This window comes from Panthera pardus, unplaced genomic scaffold (genome assembly GCF_024362965.1).
Source record: "Panthera pardus isolate Hobbes unplaced genomic scaffold, ASM2436296v1 HiC_scaffold_20, whole genome shotgun sequence".
Classification (NCBI taxonomy): domain Eukaryota; kingdom Metazoa; phylum Chordata; class Mammalia; order Carnivora; family Felidae; genus Panthera; species Panthera pardus.
Genome location: NW_026526766.1, coordinates 49,943,372 through 49,960,998, shown reverse-complemented (window position 1 = coordinate 49,960,998; position 17,627 = coordinate 49,943,372). Strand labels below are relative to the sequence as shown.

The following is a 17,627-nucleotide window of genomic DNA, read 5'->3' as shown; positions in this document are numbered from 1 at the left end:
TAACTTGTTCTGTAAGTCCAGACTCTAGCCACCTCTTTGAGTACTCATTTCTGAGTTTCTCCCTTGCATATATGAGATATGTATGTTAATAAATTTTTCTGTTATTAACCTCTTTTGTTGCAACGCCCCGCGCAAAGCCTACAAAGGTAGAAAGAAAAAAGATTATTTCCTTCCCTACAACCTCTGCCCAACTACTCGGTACACAGAATTGTCTGAATCAACTGACATTATGGAGATTTTTTTCCCTGAGTGCCTTCAGACACATGGAAGGAGGACGTAGCATTTGTCAATTGTATGCAGATGTGACAGTTGAGATAAAGGTTTTAAATCTGAGAATTGCTTAACACGTAAGATATTTTAATTTTTTAGAGTACCGAGAACCCAGTTTAGTATTAGGATTTAAGGCAAACGACTGTTTACAACTTGGTCCCAAACTCTGTCGTTTTAATTAAAAAACAATGTTTAACTTCCAAAAGTCTCAGGCGATTCCACAGAAGCTCTGGAAAAGTCGGAAAAGGGTTACCCTGACAAAACGTTCAGAACGATTTCTCTCAACCACAAGGGAGCGCGCAGCTCCTGAAATCAAATCTTAAAATATCCGGATTCGGCGCGCCTGCGGTTCCCGCCCCACTGCGCGTGGCATTGTGGGATTTGTAGTCCCAGCGCGCATCTCGTACTACAATAAACTGTTCAGCCAGGACTCGGCAAGGACGCGGGCTCGAAAAGGATCCGGATTGGGGCGATCGGGCCCAACGGCCGGGCACTGTTATCTCTTCCTCGGCGGATCGTCCAGGGCGTGGGAAGGAAACGAGCTTCAGCTCGGCCTTGCCCTCAGCAGTCGGGACGCACACGCTTTGCGTCATGGCGGGCTGAGACAGATGATGAATTCCGGTGTACATGTCAGGGTTGCTGTGTCACTCGGCCCGTTCGGCGTTTCCCTTCCCCGTCGCCCTTCCGCACCGGCTCTAGGGCTCTTCCGGTCCTCAGCCGCCCCTCACCTGAAGGCCCCTCGCCCGCCGCGCCCCGGCGCACTCCTGGCCTCTTCTGCGGACTGATCTCGCGCGGTGCCTGGGCCCCGGGTGCCGGACCGACGAGGGCCATGGCGAGCGGTGCCGCCAGGTACCGGCTGAGTTGCTCGCTCCCAGGCCACGAGCTGGATGTGCGGGGCCTGGTATGCAGCCTCTATCCGCCGGGGGCCTTTGTGTCCGTGTCCCGAGACCGCACCACCCGTCTCTGGGTCCCAGACAGGTGAGCGCTGCGAGTCCGTCTGTCCCCGCCTGTCCCCACCACCCACCCCTGGCAGTGTTGCAAGCTTCCTATTGCTGGTGGGACAAGAGGGCCCCTCCCCTGCTGTTATCTTGTACTGTTCCCGGCCTTGCCTCCGGTCCGCGCTCCCTCACAGTTCTGAGAGCGCTGGCACTCTGGGCGCAGTGTTAAGAAACCTGTGAGATTTAGGTGGAAAGAGCACCGCTTTAGGATTACAGAGACGTACATTCTTGTCCTAATTTGACCACTTAACGAGTGGGTGACCTTGGTCGAAGCTCTTATCTTTTGGGCGATGATTTGCCATGTTTCTTTCAGGTTTGAAAATTTACTGATGCCAGGTGCACCCCCCCCATTAGACATTGTGAAAACATCTGACATGTAATTGAAGTAAATCCTCTTCTTTCCCTAGAATGTACTCTGTAATCTTCCCTCAAATTTAATTTTTGATAATTGCGTTGCAGAAAGTTGCATTTGGCACGTCTCCTTGTTGTCCAAATAAGTTTCTTAGTCTGGGGTCTGTGGTGGGCTCGGATGGAGGGGATGAAAGTTTCAGTATGTTTTATGGATGTGTGAGGATGTGCTGTTTTCTTGAAAGAAAGTCCACTGCCTTCAAAAGGTTGTCAGGTTAACCAAAAAGAGAAATTAAGAAACTGAAGGTTGAGCTCCAGTCCAAATCAAGTTCAAGGGGTCGGTCCTGATTTGGCTGGTTGTAACAGGAAATTTATGACCTGGAAGACAGATTTCAGTTCAGAAAGAGAAAATTTGAGGTGATCTACTTTGTTATGTAGTAACTCTCCCATTAGTATAGGTTTCACTCAGAGTTTAGTAGCCATGCATAAATTCAGATGTTAACTCTTGGTTGAGTGTCTACTATTTGTTTAGATCCTGAAGAAAAAGAAAACAAAAACAAGTTCCCTCTTCTTATGGAGCTTTCTTACAGTCTGGGAGGGCTCATGGATCAGAAAAAAAAGTAAATAAATAATTGCTCATTGGCATGTGTACTGTGAAAAAAAACAAGTATAGAATTGAATGTAGAGATGTTAAAGAAGGAAGCCTCTCTGATGAGGGTTTCAGTTTTGTTTGGTTTATTAAAGCTGACACCAAGATGGACCTAGTCATGGGAGCAAGGAATGAGAAGAGTTGAAATGAAAGAGATCTGTAGATGGTAGGAGGGTCAAGCATAGACACTCTGGATTAAGAAAGAGGCAAGTTCCTGTGTGCGGGAGGGAATGAGCTGTGAGGTCAGGAGCCAGAAGTTGGCTGGAGCCACATGCTATGGTAAGAGTGCTTCTAGAAAGAGTGTAAGTAGAAGCCTTCAATGCGTTTCAGGCAGGGAGCAGCATGATTTGATTGACCTGTTGAGAAATACTGCTAGCTGCTGGTGGAGATTAGATTGCAAAGGGATAAATGTGGAAGTAGATCTGTTTGGAGGCTTTTGTTGTAGTGCAGCCAGTACATGATGGTAGACAGACTAGAAATGTTATAGAGCAAACTCCTATATTGAATTGGACGAGATAATCTCTGAAGGTCTCTTTTAATTCTACGATTCTGTGATATTCCGAACCACTTAGTAACGCTAATACATAAATTTATGTGTATTTGAGTGTAATTAATGATTAAGCTTGTCTCTTTAAAATTGAGTTCAGTAGAAGCACGTACCCAGCAGGATATAAACATTGCAGTCAGAAGTAACTAAAGGATGGCTGCTGTAATAGTTGAGTCTTGTCACTAAACTTTACGTGTTTTGTAGGACTGTGCTAGGTCCTGGAGTTTTTGCATTCATCAGAACTTCAGGGATTGGAGGCTGAAGTCGTCTGTTTGAAAAGTGTTGTGCTTTTTTCTTTTTAACTCATGTTGTGTTTTTGGTTTTGTTTTCAAAATCATTCATGAATTTATTCAGCTAATGCTGATTGAGAGCCAGCGTTGTGTCGCACACAGGAGTAGATAGTGGGTAATTATGAAGTAAGACTGTTTTACCTCTCATTTCCAACTGTTCAGAGTAGGGCATTTTATAGTCCCTGGGTGATGAGTCTCTTCTACATCCCAACTAAAGTGTCTAACGTACCCTTACTGTTATAAAAGTGTCCTCAAGGCTGACATCCTGACAATTTGTATGTCAATTTGTATTTGTATGACAATTTGTATGTCAAATTGTATGACAATTTGTATGGTATATTAATAAATGTAATGAAGTGCTGTAAATGTTTGTAGCCAGATAGGACGTGAAAATTGTTTTCCCATGTACATTGTTGATAGAATTCTGGATCAAGGTAGTTAGTGTACAGATGGATTGGGAATGATGGAATTTAATTTAGTTTTAGGGAAGCAAAATAGTTCTCTTCCAAGGTGCACTAAACCAGATACCTTGTCTTTCACAAAAGCCCATTGAAAACCCAGAGGCTCTCTCAGCCTTCTGAAGACCTTTCAGAAAGGAGACATTATTCTTTGATTGTACATTGAACTGTACCAGTCAACATGTGATTGTTTCAGACTGCTTCAGGCCTCCCTAAGCCCACTTCAAGTTAAACTGGATTTCTCATCTGTCATGAACTATTGTTTTACCTTTGGAAAACTACCCACATTTGAAAGATGCAACTTCACATTTAATGTGGTGTGTTAACTCTTGCCTGTCCGTGCCAAGGGTTAAATGATTTCTCCCTCCTGTAAACACTCAGCACTTTGTGTCCAAAGTTAATAGTTCTATGGAGTTTGTTAAGAAATCAGAGCCATTCCCTTCCCAACCCCCATTTCCTTTTCTTGGAGTTAAAATTGTTATCTCTTTTAACTGCTTATTTTTGTATGTTACTTCCATGTGTATGTATAAAGTGCTTTATTGCTATTTTTATTTTTTTAATATTTTAGGCATTTTCTGTTCTTGCTGCAGAATATTGGACTTTAGCTCTCCCCCAGCTTATGCATCTTTTCTATGCTCCGCCCCTTATAGTTGAACTTAATTTAGATGAAATCAGTATAATTTTTAAGTTTTTGTTTACTTATTTAATTGAGAGCGAGAGTGCGCACAGCATGCATGGGCAGGGGAGGAGCAAAGAGAGAATTCCAGGCAGGCTCCATGCCTTATGTGGGACTTGAACTCACAGAACATTTGACCTGAGCTGAAACCAAGAGTCTGCAGCTTAATGGATTGTGCCACCCAGACACCCCTAGACGAAATCAGTATTTTATGACTGCACAGGCTCTACTTACACTGCTGTGGAATAAACTATGATAACTCTTCCTCAACAGTTTTATGATCTCCCTGTAGCTAATGAGTATCCTGTTTGGGGCTTTCATTCACTTCATTTTTTATGTATTTCTCACAAATTCAACTTCATATTCTTTGCTAGTTGTCTAAATCTCTTCTCAAGACCTGTAGACATACTGGGTATTTTACAGTTTCATCTTCCTGGGGGTGAAAACTTTCTGACCTGGTCTGTCTGCCCCTGGGGCACACAGATCCTGAGATCTGCCTTCATTGTGTTCTTCACAGTTTCTTCTTTTGGGCCTCTTGTGTTGGATCTGTTATCTGTATCGTTTTACTTTCTTAGTTTTCTTCCTTGATGCCTTTTTGGAGCATATCCCCCAGGAGCTTCCTGAAATACAGTACACTGATGATAAATGTATTAAGATAGTGAAAGTCTGAAAATGATTTTATTCTGCCTTGCTACTTGAATAATAATTTAAATGTTTGTAGCACTGTAATTCCCAAATAATTTTCCTTCAGAATTAAGAAGCTATTGCTCCATTGTATTCTAGCCTCCAATGTGTATTTTTTTTTTAATGTTTACTTTTTTTTATTTGAGAGAGCACCAGCAGGGGAGGGGGGAGGGGCAAATGGAGAGGAAGAGAGAGAATCCCAAGCAGGAGCCCACCAACACAGGTCTCGGTCCCACAATCCTGGGATCATGTCCTGAGTCAGACATTCAACTGACTGAGCCACCCAGGCGCCCCAGCCTTTACTGTTAAATTTGACAAGTCTGAAGCCATTCTGTTTCTTGAGCTATTATTTTTTTTCTCTCTGGAAGGCAGTCTGTATTTAGGCACCCCTAAAAAGTTTAAAAAAACACACAACAAAATAAAGTGGACAAGTTTAAAAAAAGCTACTGCCAAATACCTTCCTTTGAAGATTTTTCATATGATTCATCTTGCAACTGATTCTGAAGATTTTCAATAGTGTTCCTTTTCCTAATTCCTACCTTTCTTGGTCCCCATTTTTAAAGGTACATAGTGCTGCTGATATTCTTCAGCTTTTTAGGGATTCATTGGTAGATTGGTCCTCCACTTTCCCTGATGCCTACTTAGAACTCAGTTTTCTCAGGGTGTCTGGGTGGCTGAGTTGGTTACATGTCCGACTCTTGGTTTCAGTTTAGGTCATGATCTCAGGGTTGGTGAGTTCAAGCCCTGCGTCAAGCTCAGTGCGGACAGCAAGGAACCTCCTTGGGATTCTCTCTCCCTCTCTGTCCCTCCCCTGCTATTGCACTCTTTCTCTCAAAATAAATAGATAAACATTAAAAAAAACCCTCAATTTTCTCAGGTATTCTATATCCTTTATTATTTTTCAATCAGCTTTGAGTGTTCAAAGTTGTGTTCCTGTTTCTTTTTCTTCTTATTCTCCCTGGCCTTGTGGGTTTATGCCTTTCTTCGAAATGTGTATGGATGTGTGTTTATCTTGAAGTCTTATCTCTTCGTGTGCACTTGTCCTGTCTCCTTCTACTACATTGCAAACTTTTTAATTTAGCTTGAATCGGGGATATAATTCTTTATATTCCTCTCGGGAGTTAACTTACTGCCTTCCACATAGTACATTGTAATATGTTGTTTGACTTGTTATATAAGGCAGTGATGCTGAGTGATGTGTGTAACAAATTGATAATCTTTCTAAACGCAAGGCAGTTATTAGTATGCTGTGTCCCTAGAGCATTCATTTATATATCCCTGTATTCCATTAGTTTGCATATTGAGAATGATTGGTACTCTAGCGATTTAGATATATATACTCTACTAATGGGTATTAAGTTAGTGTTTCATAGTATGAAAATATCCTCACTGTGTTTGAGACTTATTGATAGTGTACTTCATTATCTTAATTGTATGAATGTTTCACTTCACCAGGGATTTCTGAGGGTAACAGTCACAGATGAATAGAAATGAAGACGGAGCGTGAGAAAAAGCCACTTGCGATACTTGTTTCCCTCCCTTTCCTTCCTTATTCTTTCTGTTAATTAATACACTCTTATCAATGAAACGCTGAGTAAACTTTTTCTAATCTGATGTGAATCTCAATAGTAGCTAATAAAATTAGATATTTAATATTTAAGTTAAAATAATAGATTCTTGGGGCACCTGGCTGGGTCACTCAGGACAGCATGCGACTCTTGATCTCAGGGTTGTGAGTTTGTGTGTAGAAATTACTTAAAAACCAAACAAACCAAAACCAATAGATTCTTAAGGTAGCAGACACTCTAACGTTCAACCCGTATACTAAAAGAAAATGAGTACTTGGATACTCATGTCCTATGGTAAGTCAGGGGACAAATGTGTATCTTTTTTTTTTTTTTTTAAAGATTTTTTTTAACGTTTATTTATTTTTGAGACAGAGAGAGACAGAGCATGAATGGGGGAGGGTCAGAGAGAGAGGAAGACACAGAATCTGAAACAGGCTCCAGGCTCTGAGCAGTCAGCACAGAGCCTGACGCGGGGCTCGAACCCACAGACTGCGAGATCATGACCTGAGCCGAAGTCGGACGCTTAACCGACTGAGCCACCCAGGCGCCCCGACAAATGTGTATCTTATTCATTACAATGTCTTTCCAGTCCTAACAGGGGCTTTACAGAAATGCACTGTATGAGTGGCCACTCCAATTTTGTATCTTGTGTATGCATCATACCTTCAAGTGATATGTACCCTCATGGACTAATCGCCACTGGAGGAAATGACCACAATATTTGTATTTTCTCACTGGAAAGTCCAGCACCACTTTATATACTAAAAGGTCACAAAAATACTGGTGAGTATAATGCTTTGATTTTTTTCTATTTGAAGAAGTTTCATCCTTTTGAAAATAAAATTCATATATCTGCATTCCATACTATTAATTATGTTTGTTTTACCTATGGCTATGACTTGATAGTGAAAACCTTTTAGGATCATCATTGTTCTGTAAATTCTATTCCAGAGTTATTGTTATCATCAGTAAAGGTTGACATGCTTATATATGTAAATAATACAGTGTTCTATTATAAAAGGAAGAAGCTGTATAATTTTAATACACCTTGTGGTTTTCGTTTTCAACTATTTTGTGCAAGGAATTAATTTACTCAGGAGACTAAGAGTATTTTTTCATCTTATGGTTGTTATATCTGTATTTATGCAATAAATTGAAGACCCAGAACAAATGTGTTTAGGACCTTGGTATCATAACCGAAGAGTATTTAATACTTTTTAATATTGTTTTCTATGGTTTACGTATATTTCTGATTATCTGATATTCCTGGATTTGTGTGTGGTTTAATAGCTCTTTATTATAAAATGATATGCTTAATCAATGCAGTGTGTATACCTATTTTTTTTATGTATCTGGATCTGTAAGCAAGTAGTATGCCCCATAAACACTTGAAAATTCCTTTGAAAAATTTTGTAAAATGAATTGTGTGTATATATGTGAAATCTTTAATACTGAGTGATACAGACTTTTTTTTAACTTCATTGAGGAAGTCTTGAAATGTATACAATGGTAGAGATACAGTATTTTGTAATGAGTTATGTATAAATATATATATTTAAAGGAATGACGATCTTTTCCACCGGTGTATTTACATAGCTTCAAGGATTATCAACACATGGCCTATCTTCTTTCATCTCCCCAGTCTTCTACAATGTTATTTTAAAGGAAATTTCCAATATACTGTTTCATTTGTAAATACTTTAATATGTAACTCTAAAACAGGGTTTGGCAAACTTTTCTGTAAAGGGCCAGATAGTAAATATTTTAGGCTTTGCAGGCCATCTGGTCACTTTTACAACTATTCAAGTCTGCCGATGTATACAAAAGTAGCCATTGACAATAAAATGAATGAGCCTATCTGTATTTCAATAAACAGCTATTTATGGACACTGAAATTTGAATGTCAAAATTTTCACATATCAGGAAATATCTTTTAATTTTTCCCCTCAATTACTTAAAAATGTAAAAACAATTCTTAGTTTGTGCAGTATACAAAAACAGGTGGCCCACAGGCCATAGTTTGCTGATCCCTCGAAAAGATTTATTTTTTTTAATCGTCATTACACCTAAAACAAAACAAAACCTAATTGCTTATTATCAAATATCCAATGAAGGTTCAAATTATACCCAATTGTTTCATAAATGTTTTTTTACAGTTTGCTTGAACTGTGACCCAGCTAAGGTCCGTATGTCTTTTAATCTATGGGTTTCTTTCCCCCTTTTCCCCCCTCCCTATTTGAAACCAGCTTATTTAACCTGTAGGATTTCCTACTGCCTGAACTTTGCTGATTAAAGCCTCATTGTTTCCCTTAACATGTTCCTCAATCCCCGATATGTCTTAGGAGGTATTAGATCTAGAATCTTAATCAGATTCAGGCTCAAGTTCTTGGCAAGTACCTGTTACAGGTAGTATTGTGTACTTTCTGTTGTAGCACATTAAGAAGCACTTAATAACTCTTTGTGATGTAAATTAGTGGGTTCAAATGTTGATCATTTATTCATTATAAAATTACTAGCTGTCTTGTATGTAATGGTTTTTAGCATGTAGTGATGAGCACACACAGATCCAGTATTTCATTAAGATTTGAAAAATCATTATACTCTAACTCTACCTTTTTTTTTTTTTTTTTTTTTGCCTTTAATAGCTAGCATTTTTTTACTATATAATTTTCTGACATTGCTTTTTTTTTCCCCCTGTCAATTTGTTGGTTACGTGTGAGACTTTTGTACAGGGAAGATAGGATAAATGCTTGCCATGTCTCCTCTCCTACCTCTTTTACCAAGTTTCAGAATGAGTTAGCTTCCTTTTTCATTCTCAAATTGTCCCATATTTGGCCATATTGGAAACCTCTTTAAATTGGCCCCTGTGGCCTTTTGATAAGACCTTTAGCAGTTTTCTTTGCTTTTGGTACTATAGAATGTTACAGGTTCACTTTATGTATACCTTGTTCTAGACCTGGAATCAGCTATTTCTCCGAGAAGCCCCGTGTTTTTTGCTTTTGTTTTTTGAGTGGGAAATAATAACTGGAAACCTGAGTTTTGGTTGTAATGGTGCTCAACAGGATTTTTTAACTTAATGTTGCTTTATAATTCTATAAAACATAAATAGTGTCAAAGGAAAAACAACTCACCAAGATATATTCAAAGAAGTCTAGATTCATTCCGTATTGGCTTCTTGCACCATCCCTTTCCTTATATTTATTAACTTTGTTCTTTTTAAAAATAATAGAGCAGATATGGATGTAGATTTATATTACCCCTTTCTTAGGTAAAAGGTAACATACTGTATGCAATTTTCTGCCCTTCCTATTTTTGCTTGATAACATTACCACTTTGGAGATCTCTTTATTATACTATATAGAAGCCTTCTCCATTCATGTTTACAATGGCATTATAATTCATTGTTTAGCTAGCTGTACTATGACTATTCTAGCTTACTTAGCGAGTCCCCTATTGATGGACATCTGAGTTTTCAATCTTTTGCTAGTACAGATAGTACCATAATAAATGGCTCCATGCCTCTGTCATTTTGTTAGTTTGGAAATGTCATTTAGGCATAATACTCATTTCTGGATCAAAAGGTAAATGGATATGTAATTTTGTTAGGTATTTCTGAGTTGCTTGATTAGGTGTTGTAACTTGTTTTTGCATTTCAAGCAGCAACATGAGTCCCTATTTCCCTTACCAATGGTGTATGTTGTCAGATTTTTAGATTGTTGCCAAAATAATAAATGAAAAGTGATGTTTTAGTATAGGGGAAATTTGCATCTCTGTTATTATGGAGGGGGACATCTTCATAGAAGGAAGTGATTATTACCCTTTTTTTCCTGTGAACTATATTAAAAATTGCCCATTTAATATTGGGTTACTGGCCATTTTTGAAGCCCTTGATTAGAGTTATTAACTCTTTCATACAAATTACAAATTTTTTCCCATTTTGTTAACTTTTTTTACTTTGCACATTTTTTTTGTAATGCAAAAGTCAATTTTTATATAATCTTATTTGTCTTGATCTTTTAAGGTATCATATGATCTCATAGAAATCTATGTAAAAATACTGCTTCAATTTTGGAGGGTATTTTTTCTGCCTGATTCATTTCTACTTTATTATAAGGTAATCTTTTGTTATTTTGTTAGTTTCCTTGGTGGTTTAGAGGCCAAATGTCATGTGCTTTTTTTTTTCCTGGCATACCATACATACCATGTTAGTGAGTATAGCTGAAAAATTAATGATTGACATTCTTATGTCATTTTTGTTCAGCTTTCTAGACCGTTTTATTTTCTAAATAGTAAAGTAGTACTATTCTTTAGTTGATATTATACATATAACACTTCCCCATTTCATTATAACTTGCGATTCTAGGTAATTTTATGTTGCATTATTTGGTATCATGGGCTTTTTCCCCCTACCTATTCAAAGCTAAATGCTTCCTTATGCTTATTGAAAGAAATTTATTTTTTTATTCATTATTTCTGCCTGATCTTGAAAGAAATTTAAAAAAAAAAGAAATTTTCTGTGCTTTCTGAAACGTTTCTCTTGAATTATATGTTACACTGATCTCTGAGAGAATATGAAGAGCTTTCCCAATTACAACTATCAAGGAGAAACATTTAAAAAAAGAAAATTGGAATTGGTAGCTAAATCTCCTTATGAGAGAACCTCCTGTACCCAAAGATTTAAAAACTGGAACTTATTTTCTAAATCCAGCTTGATTCGCTATTATCCATTAGGAAATATGGTGTAAGTTTTTGGAGGTAAGTTGTTATTATCTGGAAAATAAGGTTATCCAAAAGAAAAAAATTTTTCACAAATTAACCATATCCTGAAAACTTAGGGTTTTCTGTTTTTGGACTTATACATGAATAATTTATTAATATAAGCATCAAATGTTGAATTTACTGCCTTTTTGAGCATTTGAGTTTAAAGAACAACTGATGATACATAACCTTTTTTTTTTTTTTAATGTTTATTTATTTTTGAGAGGGAGGGAGATAGAGTGCAGGTGGGAGAGGGGCAGAGAGAGAGGGAGACACAGAATCTGAAGCAGGCTCCAGGCTCTGAGCTGTCAGCACAGAGCCCGTCGTGGGGCTCGAACTCACCAACTGTAGATCATGATCTGAGCCGAAGTTGGACACTTAACTGACTGAGCCACCCAGGCGCCCCATGATACATAAGCTTTAAGTTGATCTTTAAAAATTTATAATAATTTGAAAAGCAACTTTTCATATGAATGGAAAAAATTCAGTTTGACTTCTGTATTCAAATACAGTAATTGTATTTTTATTTGTGTAGTAATCTCTTTCAATCTTTGTCCCTATGACTAAGAATGGGTAATAGATCCACAGAAGATATTTTCTATTCTAATTGTCAAGACTATTTCCTGACAATCTAGTTTTTTTTCATTTTAAAGATTAAAATCCTTTCATTTCTCTGAACTTTAGTTTCCTCATCTGTTAAATAGGAATAACAATAGTGTTTAGTTCCTGGAGTTCTTGTGGAGTGTAATGCACTTTTTACAGTGTCTGGCACATGGTAAGGACCCTGTATCTCCTAGTTGTTATTGCTAAAGGTTTCTGCTTCTTTGCAGAAACCCAACACCAGCACCTGTTCACAGCTTTATATTTTACATACTAATTTTCTCTTCCTTTTGCCCTACTTTATTTTCCACTTATTTTTAATTTTTACCTTATTATTATGTATATATTTATGAAAATCACAATTTTTTCTGGAACAGGGTAGGTAACAAAATTTGGGGAATGTTTGTTTGAATATAGTCAATGCATATGTAGTTTTTAAATTATATTCTTATCTAGGAAAAAAATTTTTCCTAAAGTTAATGGCCCCTTTTTTTCCATTTCCATAATTTTCTGAGTAACTGTAGCTGATATTTTACAAGTGTTGCAGGAAGTCTCCTAAATGCCTATTACATTTTTTAAATATTCTAACATAATGAGTGAGAATAGGTTACGGTATAGTAACAAACACTTCCCTGATCTCAGTGGCATGACACAAAAGTCCTTCTCACTCACCGTACATATTCATCATGGATTAGTGAGGGGAATCTGCTCATCAGAGTCTCTCAGGGACCCAGGCTGATGGGGGCTTTCTCTCTACCTGTGCTGCAGTGGTTGGTTGCAGCAGTGACAGGGCAATGTGATTAATAATGCACTGACTCTTAAAAGCATATACCTGAAAGTGTCAGCCACCATTCAGACTCTTGACTAATGCATGGATCATTTGGCTGTGCCTAATGTCATGCACTAAAAGGGCGAGCCACCAACCACAGTCTGCCTCTGGTTATCAGTTATTCAGCTTGCTGTCCCTTGTGCAGGCAGAACATACCCACTTCTCTCTCCATGTCAGACAAGCCAAAGTTACACTTGCAACCACAAGCCCAAAGTTAAGAATCCCTGGGTGACAGGTGGTATTTTAAACATCAGGGAGGTGATGCTCAGGTGTTCCGACATCAAGTCCCAATATAGTTCTTAAAGTCAGAGGTGTGTGGGCTACAAACATACGTTCCCTGTCATCCATTCACCCAGTATACAGTTGTGGAGCTGTAGGGTAATCAGAGCAAACACTGCCATTCAGGAGAAGGAACAGTGCAAGACAATGGTTCCTAATATGTAGTCATTCTGACATCTAGACGGGTGTCTGTTTTCAAGGACCTGCCTGCTCGGAGAGTGGAGAGATTTTTGTGATCTGTTCCCGTTGGTCTCTAAAAGGGGTTTCCCCAGTACATTATTCTTCGTAGCTCCACTTTGGCCCTCTGGCATACTCTTTCCTTTCTGTTACTCTCCTTGGTCACCTTGATATATACCCTCCTTGGAGACTAAGCAATATTCTCAGCTCTCCTTCTGCCTATGGGAGTTGGGTGCACAGGGTCATTTTTGTCTTGAAAGGTCATAGACTTTATATTTTTAGTTCTTGGCAATGCAACTCTCTTGGTAGTCTTATTACTTATTTGATTCCAGTCAGACCTCTGTGTCAGTAGCCATACCCTCAACTGTAGACTGGATTTGCTGTATTTCTCCCCCTCTCTCCTTTCCTCTTTTCCTACCTGCCTTTTTAGATTTTGCTACTGAAGCTTTGAGCCTATCCGACCTCAGTGGGAAAGCTGCATGCTCAGATTCTTTTCCCTGAGCCATTTGCCCAGTTGAAGGCATTTATTTTCATGGTTAACAACCTAATTTGCTTTGCTTTGAATTTACTTAAAATCCATTTGGACAGGGAGTTTGGGTGGCTCACTTGGTTAAGTGCCTGACTTCGGCTCAGGTTATGATCTCGCATTTGTGGATTTGAACCCTGCGTTGGGCCCTGTACTGACAGCTCAGAGCCTGGAGCCTGCTTCCGAGTCTAATATCTCCCTCTCTCTCTGCCCCTCCCCTGCTCATGCTCTTGTCTCTCTCTGTCTCTCAAAAAATAAAATAAAGATGTTAAAAAAAAATAAAGAAATTTTGGCACTGTGCATGCTAACCACGTTTTTTATTTGTCCCTGTTGCATGACTGAGTTTCAGTTGTCCTTTGCAGCTAAAACACCTCAGGTTCATATTTTATCATTTGGGGTTGGGAAGCAATTGGCTTCAGTTTCTGAACTCCATTCCTTCTTGACAACCAGCCACTTCTTTATCTCATTACATTCATTTATTTATTTATTCATTCATTCATTCATTCATTTAGAGAGCCTGTGTGTGTGTATGTGTGCACGCGTGTATGCATGCACACACATGAGCAAGAGAGAGGGAGAAAGAGGATCCCAAGCAGGCTCCACATTTTCAGCACAGAACCTGATGCGGGCTCAATCCCACAAACTGTAAGATCATGATCTGAGCCAAGTTCAAGAGTTGGACGCTGACTGAGCCACCCAGGTGCCCCTCATTCTGTTCTTTTCGTACTTAGTCAGATGTAGCTGATAGTAACTGACAGCTTATCACTGCAGTACCATTTTCCATCCTCTTTCTTTAGAGCTACAAGTTCATTATGTCTTCGATTTTTGCCGGCTGCAGTTTTACAAAATGTTCCACTGCATAAGGATTACCAAACTTCCATTTTCTGTTACAATGTCCTCCCCACCAGCTGCCCATTAAGCTAATGCCATTTTTAGATTTTTGTTTTAGCAGTGTCTCATTTGTGCTACCGATTTTTGAATCAGGTAGGCTAGTTGACATTGTGGTAACAGACAACTCCAGAATTTCAGGAGTTTGGCACAATAAAAGTTTGCTTTGCTTCTTACAGATCTAGTGCAGTACAGCAGGGGTCTCTGCTTCTCGTAATCACTCAGGGATCTGGGATGACAGAGGTTTCATCTCATGTGCTTTCAGACAGTGGAGCAGTGGGAGGGAACACGGCTTAACTATGCACCTGTCCTTAAAGCTTCTCCTGTTAAATAACATTTCCCTCATTTTTCTTTTTTTAAAAATTTTTTTTTTTTTTACGTTTATTTTTGAGACAGAGAGAGACAGAGCATGAACGGGGGAGGGGCAGACAGAGAGGGAGACACAGAATCGGAAGCAGGCTCCAGGCTCTGAGCCATCAGCCCAGAGCCTGACGCGGGGCTCGAACTCACGGTCTGTGAGATCATGACCTGAGCTGAAGTCAGACGCTTAACCGACCAAGCCACCCAGGTGCCCCTTTCCCTCATTTTTCAATGCCAGAACAAGTCATGTGGCTTGCCTAAAGCCAAAAGAACTGGGGAAGCTCAATATTACCATTTGTTGAGAAGATAAAGAGCAGAAAATATTTGATGAATATCACTAATGGCTACCATGCACACCACAATATTTACCTGTTCCATGTTTTTCCTGGAAACTTTCCTCTTCAAGTCTACTGTTGGATTGATGCTCTGGGCTGATGTTAACATTGGATTCCCCTTTGACAATAGATTTCCTAGAGAAAATTCCCATATTTTTGTCATTCTTTTTTTTTTTAATGTTCATTTATTTTTGAGACACACAAAGACACAGCATGAGCGGGGGAGGGAGATACAGAATCGGAAGCAGGCTCCAGGCTCTGAGCTGTCACCACAAAGTCCAACGCAGGGCTCAAACTCGTCAACCGCGAGATCATGACCTGAGTGGAAGTCAGATGCTCAACAGACTGAGCTACCCCTGTACCCCTATTTTTGTCCTTCTTAACTTACTTTTTCATTTTGGTGTATTAAGCTTCTTAAGAAAGCTGTTACAGGGACTAAATGTATTTTATATTTGTATATTAGAAAATGTCTTTATCCTTACATTTGATTGTTAATTTGGGTGGATATAAAATCCTGTATTAAAACCATTTAATCTCTGAATTTTGAAGGCATTTCTCTATTGCCTTTTAGTGTATTGTGTTAACTGAAAAGTTTGATGCTGTTCTCATTTCCCATCTTCTCTGTGGGACACGTGCCTGGTCCTTGTAAGCTTTTAGGATCTTCTCTATTTCTGATGTTAGAAAATATTTCACAGTGCATCTCTGCCTCTGCTTTTGAAAGTGACTTTCATTTGGCTCTTTTGTGGGTTCATTCAATCCAGACACTCATGTTCTTCACTTTTGGGAATGTTTCTTGTACTATTCTTTGTCTTATCTGCCCTGCTGGGGCCATTTTTTTTCTTTCTGGAATCCCTATTTGTTGGATAGTGAACATTGTGAAATTATTTTCTAACTTTTTAAACTTTTTTATTTTTTGAGTCTGTCTCTTTGGTCTAATTCTCAGGAGAGACTTTTTTTTTTCTGGTGCTATTTGATTTTGGTTTGATTCTTCTACTTTTAGTTTTTATTTTTCTTGTTCTCTCAATAGGTCTTCTTATGTAATATCTTACCTATTTGCAAATACTATGTGACTATTAAAGTTTTATGGGGTGTTTGTTTGTTTGTTTGTTTGTTTGTTTTTTGGCTTTCTGAAATTAGGTTTGTTTCTTCTGGCCTGCCTAACCCTTTGCCTTTTATTTTTGTGTTGCTTTGTTTGGATTTTTCTCTTTCCCTTTGGAGACTTTGTAAAATGGTTGTCGATATTAAACTGGCTGCTCATATTTAAGAATAAGGTATAAAGAAGTTGAAAATTTTTTAGCTAATGTACATGAAGCTTGGTGATTGGTGGGCTTCATTAGAAGGTGATCTGGAGGTGGTCTGACCTTTTAGGTGGGAAACCCTCTCACATTTCCTTATCTGAAGTTCTTTAGCATTATTAAGTCTTCTAGAGCAGAATTCTCCTCCCTCTTGCCTGGGCAGTGGGGAATATATGCCTGTCTGCTGGTATTGTGGGAGAAAGGAATGACATACTACCACATTTCAGGATGTATATTTTTCCATTTATTTCCCTTGTGTTTCACAGGGCTTCTTATTCCAGACTTTTATTTTACCTGACTGCCTGAATCTGTAAACTGTGCTTCAGTTCCTCCAGAGAATAAACCTCCCATTGCCTGCAGCTGGTGAGGATGTACTTTCCTGACACTGGAGGCTGCTAGGAGAGATCTAGCATTTCAAGTTCTCTGCCTAGCTCCATTCTCCATCGAACCTACTGGCTGGACATTGAGTCTCATAAGAGTTCCTTGGGGAAGTCGCTCAATTCTTATCTCTCTCTGTGGGTGTTTAACTTATAACCTCCTTCATTTTGCTATGTCAGTGACAGTGTTTTCTGTCTTCTTTGTCCTTGTAGATTAATACCATTATAGCTTTACTGTGAACAATCTGCCATTTTTAATCAGAACTGTATCTTTTTGAGGGTGCCTGGCTGGCTCAATCTGTTAAGCATTCAACTCTTGATATCAAGCTCAGATCATGATCTCATGGTTTGAGAGTTCTAGCCCCACAACAGGCTCTGGGCTGGTGGTGCAGAGCCTGCTTGGGATTCTGTCTCTCCTCTCTGCCCTTCCCCTGCTTGTGTGTATACATGTGCGCGCTCTCTCTCTCTCTCTCTCTCTCTCTCAAAATAAATAAATAAACTTTAAAAAAAGAACTCTGTCTTTTTTGTTTCTGTGTTTTTAAATAATTCTTCACATGTTTAATTTTTAGCTAGCATGATTTTACATTAAGATAATAAGATATTTAATTACCTATTCTGTTATTGTTGAACATTTAGCTGAACTCTAGTGGGTTTTTTCTTCTTTTTTTTGGTCATTTTAAGTAAATATCTATAAACCCCATTTCAAAATCATTTG

The 17,627-nt window shown here is 38.7% G+C and overlaps 1 protein-coding gene across 3 annotated transcripts in view; it reads left to right on the top strand.

Annotated features, from left to right (window-relative positions):
• Window positions 1-1,099: 1,099 nt before the first annotated feature.
• Window positions 1,100-17,627, top strand: part of PLAA (phospholipase A2 activating protein) — a 42,108-nt gene continuing 25,580 nt past the window's right edge. For all 3 annotated transcript variants that reach the window (XM_019424234.2, XM_019424232.2, XM_019424231.2), the window contains exons 1-2: window positions 1,100-1,248; window positions 7,078-7,271. In XM_019424234.2, the coding sequence (XP_019279779.1) occupies window positions 1,100-1,248; window positions 7,078-7,271 (343 nt within the window). The remainder of the gene's footprint in view (window positions 1,249-7,077; window positions 7,272-17,627) is intronic.